At 48.1% G+C, this 9,875-nt stretch overlaps 1 protein-coding gene across 1 annotated transcript in view; it reads right to left on the reverse strand.

The window, feature by feature from the left end:
• Positions 1 to 1,741: 1,741 nt before the first annotated feature.
• The window catches only part of CD19 (CD19 molecule), a 36,439-nt gene continuing 28,305 nt past the window's right edge, over positions 1,742 to 9,875 (reverse strand). Inside the window, exons 13-17 of the mRNA XM_015425810.1 lie at positions 8,227 to 8,295; positions 7,702 to 7,770; positions 3,252 to 3,329; positions 2,889 to 2,969; positions 1,742 to 1,800 (exon numbers count right to left, since the gene is read on the reverse strand). Coding sequence (XP_015281296.1) covers positions 1,742 to 1,800; positions 2,889 to 2,969; positions 3,252 to 3,329; positions 7,702 to 7,770; positions 8,227 to 8,295 — 356 coding nt within the window. The remainder of the gene's footprint in view (positions 1,801 to 2,888; positions 2,970 to 3,251; positions 3,330 to 7,701; positions 7,771 to 8,226; positions 8,296 to 9,875) is intronic.

A 9,875-nucleotide genomic window follows, 5' to 3' on the forward strand; every position in this document is an offset into this window, starting at 1 on the left:
AGAAATCCATCAACCGAGACAGACAATATGCATTTTTCCCCAGAGGGCTGAAGGCACTTTGAAAAAGAGATTGCTGTACATCTGCACACTCTTCAGATTTTCAGAGCAGTAAACCTTTAATCTTGACTTTGGATTCTGTGTCCACTTTACTCACCATTCTTTTTCCTCCAGTGTACTTATTCTGCAGCTACAATCAAAACAACACACTTTTCTTAATCGGGGTGGAGCGTCACTTGTGACGTGTGGGGGGTGGCGTTCAAAGTCTTTTTAAAAAAATGTATGCAATTGCCCTATTGCAGTTGCGCAGTAGCATCCAGCAAGCACGTCCATTAAAATCCTCACGGTTCAGGTTTTGCACATTCATTTTAGCGTTAGTTCACTGAATGAAAGGAAGGCAGGCAAAGGGAGGGAAACCCACTGTTGAAACAGGCCCTTGCCCAGCACTAGGAGATTCTCTGCTGTGTTATCAGCCACTGTGAAAAATGGTAATCACACGATCTCCTAATATGGGGGAACATGTTGAGTGTACAAAATGCATGGTAGAACCCACTGACTGATTCTCTAATTTGAACCTGCACAGTGGTTGTTACTTTGGCAGTTTTTTAAAGCCTGTCCTGTGCGCATTGCACTCTTCCTCCAAATGGATTGATCCCAAGCGATTCTTAAGTTCAGCGGTTCACAGAAGATCCATGTGGCTCAGCCGCCATTTTAAAGTTAGGCTTCTAGAGACTGCCAAAATGGTCCCCCGCAAACTTTGTTCACTAAAGCATTAAAGGGAAAAATGTTTTCAAAGGTTTAGGCTTCCCACCCCAGTGCCTCTCGCTCTTTTCATCTCATGTCAATTACATTCCACACTGACTATCCCCCATTTATTTTGTTTCCATGCAGCACTGAAATCCTTTTTTTCCCTTTTGCACTGGGGACGCTGCCAGTTGCCTTCTCTCCGATCCCCCTTTCAAGTCAATACCAACAAGAAACTAAACCTTGTGCAGCAGCTCCTTTTAAACTTTCCCCCAATGTTTTAATTTTTTTTTAAAATTCTGAAATCATATTGCTAGACTCATGTCACCAATGTTCCCTCTAAGCTGTGGAGTCCTGGTGAGCAAAAATTCTACTTTGTGAGTTACTGGCATCAAAGTTGTGAACAAGTGATTTGGCTACTGCATAAATTAGTTTGCTCTGGAGCCATCCATCCTGAGCTAAGACAAAAATGTGTGAGCCGGAGGCTAAAAAACTGTGAGCCAGCTCACACTAACTCAGCTTAGAGGGAACACTGCATGTCACTTGTAAAAAAAAAATTTTTTTTTAATTTAAAATGACAGGGGAAATTGAGCTTGTCCACCAATGAAGGGGGGAGGATGGCTGAAGGTGTAGAGTAGGCAGAATGACCTCGATGTGGGCGGGGAGTGACCGAGGGGCAGCAAAAGGACAGAGGGGAAATCTGAAGGAATCTGTATGCTTTTGAATTACCTTTGACTTAGAAGTGAAACAAGGGGTAAATCGGCACAAAAACACTTTCAGAAAACCCGGGGAAACAGCAACCAGAAAGTGAGTTGAACGCTGAAGGGGAAAGAATCAATGCAGAACAACAAAGAAAACCCAACGGACATGCATGGTGAAAGCGAGGGAAAACACCCGTGCATAACAGGCCCAAGGGAAGACAGGAACTGTAGACTGCTACCAGACTCTCAAGCTGGACCCTCTGCTTTGTCTTGTTGTAGACTAAGCACGACAGACCTCCTCAGAGATCAGTGCCAAAAGAAATGGAGAGATTTTGCCGCACAGAACCAAAGGCAGCTCCTGTGGAAGAGATAAGAAAATTATGAATTGGAAAAACAGGCTATTTGGGGGGGGGGAATCTTTGCTGCCCATCCTAAGGAGACTCAGGACTACAAGAATATTGCAGTTCTCTGCAAATCTGGAACTGGGGCACCAGCTGGACAGTATCAGTTTTAATTAATGTTTTAAAAGAAAAAATTAGGTCCCTGCCACACGGCAGTAAAAACACCAGCCCAAGTGCGGCTAATTAGAGCCGCACCAAAATAGAGACGCCGCAGCGGGATCCCACGGATCCCCTGAGCCGCGGCGCCGTTGCTCCCCGGCACGATCAGATGCCGGGGAGGAAGACGGTCGGGAGAGGGAGGCTGCCGAACTGTGCATGTCTGAGCATGTGCAGTTCGGCCAGGAGCCGGGGATGCGCCGGCGAAAGGACGCGCCGGCGATCCCATGGCCGGCCTTGATGCGGCCGTCCCAGAAGAACCACCTCGGTAGGTGGTTCATTTTTGCTCCGTGTTTTGGGCGGAAGGGCCGGATCGGGGATGGGTGCGCAACGCTTCCCAGATGTTGCGATGGGATCGCGCCCGTTTGCTCCGCCCCCGATCCATCCCTCTCCCGGCTCAAACCCTCTTGTATGACCGGGGCCTTAATTGTTTTTTAAAAAGAATACAAGTTTCTAATTATGTGTATGCAAAAAGAGCCTTGGGTGTATGGGTAATACCTAGTGGAATTCCCAGACACGTTGAATCCCAACAGCAATGCCCTTGCCAAAGTTTATTTATTTATTTATTGTTTATATTAATTTCCCGCCTTTCCAGGTATCTGGCTCAAGGGGGCTAACAGCATTAAAATGGCATAAACAACCAAGTTAAAACAATGAACTAATACCATACCCGTTAAAACAACACCAGTCCGAAAAAGTCTAGCATGGTGGCAAAAGTGCTGGAGGGTGCCCTAGACCTTCCTTCACCCCTACTCAGCCAGAATCAGGAAAACATGCCGCTTCAAACAGAAATTAGAAGGAGCGCAACATCAGACTGCCTGCAACGTCTCAGTCTTGTCTTCTCAGCACCCTTCCTTTGGGTTCGAGATCTGCGGCGCTATTCACTTACTGTCCCCTTGTGGATCCAGGGTACTTTCCTTCTGTAAACTGAAGGAGTTGGGGCTCTCCATGTTCTCGTAGGAATCAGCATCTGTGGGAGGCACTTGGTCAGAGATGGACCCAACCCTCCATCCCAACGCCTTAAGCATATTTTACAGGGAGTGTTGCCAATCTCCAGGGGGCAGCTGGAGCTCTCCTGAAATTACAGTTCATCTCCAGACTACAGAGGTCAGCTCCCCTGCAGGAAGTGGCCGTTTGAGAGCGTGGCATCACATCCCTGCAGAGTTCACGGGTCTGATGGGTAGGTTTCCGTGGTGTGCAAGCATCCCCTGTGGGATTTCGACCCAGAGAACTCTGGAGTGTTGGCACTCACCCTCCTCATTGCTTGTATGGAGACCTTTGCTGGGGGTGGGGCTCAGGGTTCCGTTCATCTCTTCATAGGACTGGGAACCTGAGGGGAAGCAGAAGCATCTCAGAGAGAGCTGGGTCAAGAGTTAACTTAGACTAAGCACTCTAGGGGAGAGGGTATCTGGTAGGGTTGCCACCTTCCAGGGGGTGGCTGGGGATCTCCTGCTATTACAAGTGATCTCCAGGCCACAGAGATCAGTTCCCCTGGAGAAAATGGCTGCTTTGGAGGGTGGACTCTATGGCATTGGACCCCACTCAGATCCCTGTCCTCCCCAAACCCTGCCTTCCTCTGGCTCCACCCCCGAAATCTCCAGGTGTTTCACAGTCTGGAGCTGGCAGCAACCCTAGTTCTCAAAAATGATGGTCATAGTCACAGAACAGATCGAAAAAAGAAGAAACGGTGAGGTAACTGTGCTAGAGAATATTTAAATAACAATCACAAAATTTATACAAAAATGTGTACAAAAAATCTACATATATAAATGCACAAGGCAGTTGAAAATGGTGTAATGACAATGATCTCCAGAATGTTCTATCATTTCGATACTATTCTTCTGCCGAATGTGGATGAAAGAAGCAACTCTTGGTCTGTTATTTCGACAGGTACGTATCAAAAAGTTCAATAATATTCACCAATGTATCATAACATAGTTGCAAGAGATTCTCTGAAAGAATGTTCCTAGGGCAAAGTGCTTGTATAATGCCCTAACCCTAGTTCTCAGCCAAAGGCAGGGCCTTTGCTGCACTCGGAATAAACGGGTAATTCCTAACAGACATCAAGGTGCGAAGCAATCTAGATGCCTACCGGACCGCTTTAGTGCTGTGGTTTGGATGCCTGACTTGGATCTGGTTATTTCTTGGCCGCCTCAAAACTTCCTTTCTGTCCCTGCTTTTCCCCAGCAGTTCCCCAGATCTTGTTTCAACCCTGTTTAGCTGCTGTTGTTTTCAACCTGCAGACTTGCGTATGCACTGGGTTGGATGCCACGTTGCGCTGGCAGAGGGAGAGCACAGAACTCCACGCCCCCCCTCCCCCCAAACCCGGAAAAATGTATTGCTCAGGAGCGGGGCGGGGGGATGATCCCCATACACTAACGGCCACGCAGGTTGGGCAGCTGCGGCGGGGAAGGGGAACCCAGCGAAACCGCTCCTTTGCTAGCTCTTCGGTGAGCGGGGCACTGCTGCCCACCATAGGCAGCCGCCCAAACGGGCAGGGCTTTTCGTACCCACCCCCGGGACTTGAAAGTGCTCCAGGGGGCGGGGACGGTGGGGGAAATCCCAGCCCACAGACCGCAAGCCGTTGGTCCCGGGCAGTTTTCTTTCTTTTCTTTTTTATTAATGTTTGTAGGAGGGTGGGTTTTTTTTAAAAAAAATGTTATGTGGTACACGATCTAGCACCTTCGCGAGTACCTGCTAGAGACACCCGCGCTACCTCTGCGTACATCTACAAAGAGGTTAATTTTTTTCCCCCCATTATCTGCTCGGAAGAACGTTTTTGACAAGATCCGCCTACAGTTCCCCCACTAGGCTTCGCCGGAGAATAAGCCAGCCTTGCAACTGGCCTGTGATCTCTTGCGGTCTTCGAGAAGCCCGCCCCCGAGTAGTTTGCGGCATCCAAAAAGCTGCCCAGCCCATAGAAACCAGCTGTTGCCCGGTGGGAAAGAGGGAAGCCGATCACTGACTTGTCGCTTTGACTGCAAGCGAATTCTATTGTTACAGCGCATGCACGCGCGCGCTCACAAAAAGCGAGAGGCGCCAGTGGAGTCACGTCGGGATCACGGTCGGAAAAACGAAAAGGGAAAGTGCAGAGTGAAAATGGCGGTGCGGCATCCCCGTTCCCAGCGTGGGCAAAGTCTAAGGTTGTTAGCGTCCAGGTGAGCTGCAGTTGACAGAGATCAGCTCGCCTGGAGAAAATGGCTCGCTTCGAAGGGTAGACTCTGTGTCATTGTACCATGTTGAGGCCCCTCCCGTCAAGGGTGTAGACTTTCCAATTTCCCGGGGGGGGCTGGGGCTGGGCCAGAGGCATTGCTTTGCTAGGAGCAAGGGTGGCTCCCGGGGGAGGCTGAGCAGCTTCCTGAAAATTTCGGCGGGGGCTGAAGCCCCGCCGCCCCCACGAAGATTACGCCTATGAGCACCGCAACCCTAGAGTCGGATTCAATGGACCCACCCCCAAAGTCTCCAGGTATTTTCCAACCCAGACCTGGCAACCCCAGCTAAATCAGGAGCTGCACTGGAAGGGAAAAGACAGTTGAGGCCTGCCATCTGGAAGGCGTCCAATCTGATATTCTCCCTGATAGGCTAGCTTTCTAGGGGCACTGTTTTTGTTTTAATGGAGGGAAGGGAGCATTTGGTCACGGGATCCCCACACCTGTGTTCTGAAGCACTGGGGACCTGGGACCAATGTTCCCTCTAAGCTGTGGAGTCTTGTGAGCAAACATTCTACTTTGTGAGCGATTTGGCTGCTGCATACATTAGTTTGCTCTGGAGCCCTCCTTCCTGAGCCAAGGCAAAAATGTGTGAGCCAGGGGCTAAAAAACAGTGAGCTAGCTCACACTAATTCAGCTTAGCGGGAGCCCTGAATGGGACCAATAATCCCTCTAAGCTACAGAGTCTTGTGAGCAAAAATTCTACCTTGTGAGCTACTGGCGTTAAAGTTGTGAGCGAGCGATTTGGCTACTGCATAAATTAGCTAGCTCTGGAGCCATCCTTCCTGAGCTAAGATGAAAACGTGTGAGCCGGAGGCTAGAGGGAACACTGCCTGGGACAGTTTAAGCACATGCCCAGTTACTTATTTACACCACAACTGATTCTGTGGCGGCTCTGACAGCTACAGCATTGACTGGCTGGCTCTAGATCAGAAATTCCACATAACTGGAGTAGGGTGTGTGTGTGTGTGTGAAGAGATTGGATTTATACCCCACCCTTTGCTACCCAAAGGAGTCTCAGAGCAGCTTACAGTCTCCTTTCCCTTCCCCTCCCCACAACAGGCACCCTGTGAGGTAGGTGGAGCTGAGAGAGCTCTTTCAAGGACTGCTCTTGAGATAACAGCTCAGAGAGAACTTGTGACTGACCCAAGGTCGCACCCGAAGCTGCAAGTGGAGGAGTGGGGCATCAAACCCGGTTCTCTCAGATTAGAGTCCACGCTCTTAACCACTGCACCAAAATTTCTCTTTTTTTGTACATTTTCAGAAAGCAACAACTGGCTTCAATTTATATATACATTTCCTTCTGGATGTCATATCATAGTAGTAGGAATAAGGCGCAGGCCCCATATTTAGATGTTCTGGAGTCCCGCAAACTCAGAAGGGCTTACACTTTGGCTAGATGCTCTGCCTTACCTTCTGCAGTTCTTGAGGGCAAATTTAAAAAATTACCCCGAACAGAGAGGTTATGTATGTGCGCGTTGGGGGAGATCGAATCTCAGGAGCATGTATTCTTAAGGTGCCCGTTATTTGAAGAGGCGCGCACAAAACTCATTGAGCCTTTTTTGGCAGGCACTTCTGATCAGGATAAGATGGAAAACTTGTTTTTTAACCTTGAACATACAGCGCTCCATCAGATTGCGAAATTTTGCTCCTTGGTTATAAAAGCTCATCAGTGCCCTGGTTGTCACTCGGGTTAGGACTGTTTGATTTTAACTTTTACTGTTTCCAAGTCATCTTAGTTCTTTTCCTTTTATCGTGTTTTATTGTAATCTTAAATTTGGTTTTAGCGACCAAAATGATTGTATAATGTTATTTTTTAGTACCTAGTTGCACTTTGGAAATTTTACTATTAGGCCACTGTAGTTTATTTGTATTTCTATGGTTTTATATTGCTGGCTAGGTGCCGTAACAATAAAATTCATTCATGTGCTTCAATATGGTCTAGTACAGGTGTCCCCCAATGTTTGTGGAGCTTGTGGGCACCTTTGGAATGAACACAAAATGGCCACGGCAGGAGGTGGAGACAGCAACTGAATGTCAGGGAGTGAGCTCATGCACAGTTCTAATAATACGTATTCAACTTTTCTGGCAGATAAGTCTGTTAAATGGGTGGGGAGAAAGGAAATTGTACTCACACACACACACACATACAGGAAGCCCAACTGCAGGAGAGAAGAGGGGTAATTGAGAAACAACCCACTGGGGAAGGGAAGTGAGAGAGAATGAAACCAATACTGTTGTGGCAGCTGCTGCTGAAACAACTTTTTAAAAAATCTGCACAGCCAGCCAGGTCTCCCAACGGCCAATCAAAAGCCCTGCTGGGCAAGCGCACCCCTCCTGACCCCGCCTGCTTTCTAAAAACACTTGGCGGGGGCCAGGAAAGGTGCCGGCGGGCACCGCGTTGGGGACTCCTAGTCTGATTTCAGAAACAGACCATGATTAACTCTGAGCTCCCTTCAAGATCCAAAGAACCAAGCTGTGTCTTACAATTACCTGTCGAGGCCTCGCTGCCCCCATCCTGCTTGTCCACTGGGGGGTCCAGAGCCAGCTGCAAGCGCAAACCTAGAGGCGGAGATCAGCACAGGTGGGCGCCGGAGGCCAGCGCCATTTCAGGTTGCATCCCAAAGAAACAATGAGGAGATCACATCATATCCTTGTATTCATCATGACTATGTTCCACTGGGGGAGGGAGACAGATGACTCTCCCCGGGGAGGGAGTTCCAGAGCTTGGGCACGACGACTGAGAAGTTGCCACCCATCCAGCCTCGGATGGCAGGGACCGCTGACGCGGGGGCTTGGAGTGGTCAGGTAGGTTCATGTTGAACCTGTTCGAGCCAATCCTTTGTTGACATTGCTAAGCCCACCTTATCCTGCCACCTCTTAGAGCAGTCTCTTGGCTACTGGGGATTAAGTAGGCCTTTGCTCAGCATGGAATGATGGAGTGATAGTATGTCATATTTGGAAGTCTCAGGACCGAGGCTCTGTTGAATTTCCCTTCCCTTGGTCCCTATCCAATACCTGCTATAAGTCGTGCAGCACCAGGACTCAGAGAGCTCTCCTCTTCCACGTTTTCATAGTTGTCACCATCTGTTGGGAAACACAGGTAGATGTGACCACCACTAACTGGACTGGACTGCTCTGGAGAGTGTCTCCGTTTTACTGAGGAAGTTGTTGCTCCGAGCAATGCCTTCAAACCCCCATGAAAGCAGTTTCTCAAGGTAGTGGCCGTATTTGCATAGAAAGGCAAAGGAAGAATTATGCTCCTGTGGCAATTTGCTGATGTCAACAGAGCCATTGTTTCTGTATGCAAAGTTCTTACCAGGAAAAGCGACCCTGGTAACAGTTTGCAATCTGCACTAGCACTGCATCAGGGAAGGGGCGTCACCAAGGCAATGATATTATTTTCCACAACCTGGTGCAAGGAAAATGTAAGTGGTGGTTCCACGTTGCACTTCATATGACGCTGTATTTCCTATAAAAATCTGCCAGTGCAGAGCTCTATGGGCAAGATCCTACTTTATATTTACTCAGAAGCAGGGCTATTTTTGGGCAGGAACGCACAGGAACGGAGTTCCGGCTGGCTCCCAAGTTGGCCACGCCCAACAGGAACTCATTAGCATAATAGGCCACACCCAACAGCAGGAACTCATTAGGATTGGCTACATCAGGGGTGTGTGGCCTAACATGCAAAGGAGTTCCTGCTACAAAAAAGCCCTGGGTTTTGACAACAGACAAGGTAAACAGAATAACAAGCAAAAGGTGGGTGTGGCTGGATGACCCCACTTCTGGTAACATGGGGGTGCGGCCTAATGTGCTAATGAGCTGTGCTGTCAGGGGTGCGGCCTAATATGCTAATGAGTTCCTACCGTTGGGTGTGGCCTATTATGCTAATTAGTTCCTGCTGGGCTTTTTCTACAAAAAGAGCCCTGCGAGAAGAATGCCTCATTTAGCACATGTTATGTTTCTCCCAAAAACTTTCATCTTATTCTCTGCCTCCTCTTTTAAAGGGACTTCATCCTGGCTTCTTTATTACTGGCTTCTTATTAACCTGCATGCTTCTGGCATTTTTGAACTACCCCTAAATGTCTCAGTTGGTATTCTCTGTTCTGTTTCATTTTCAGGATCACAGTCATGCAATTGCGATAATGATGATAATAACGAGGCGCTTTGGCTGCAAAGAGTAATCACAACACCTCCCAGTGTGCAGAGAATAGGAACTGACTAATTAAAGGCTGGTTTTAAAAAGCAGCAGACAGGGGAATTGACAAGAAGTATCTAATTAAGAAGCCAAGAAGAAGAAGCTTCTTTAGAAGAAGGGGCATGGAGGAAAATTTAAAGGTACAGTAGCCCTGAAAGGCCTGATTAGTGCTTTGCCAGGCCACATTTGACAGACTAGTGTGGCAGTTGCATTTTAAGTTTTAAAAAATAACCACTAGCCCTGAAAAGGGGGGGGGGGCAAGAAGCCACTGGAATGTAGTGGGATGTAATGTCTTCTGGATTCTCTATAAAAATTGATGTGTGTCCCGACTGAACCACTAGAGTGGAAGCAACCAAGAGCAGGATACACAGATTCTCAAGGGAAGCTGTTGTTACAATCCTGAAATTAATAAGTATACTGGATTTATCTGTTAATTTTAAAAATACAAAGACAATTTTCCTTGAGAAAG

The sequence above is a fragment of the Gekko japonicus genome, unplaced genomic scaffold (assembly GCF_001447785.1).
Source record: "Gekko japonicus isolate JY-2015 unplaced genomic scaffold, Gekko_japonicus_V1.1 scaffold2079, whole genome shotgun sequence".
Classification (NCBI taxonomy): domain Eukaryota; kingdom Metazoa; phylum Chordata; class Lepidosauria; order Squamata; family Gekkonidae; genus Gekko; species Gekko japonicus.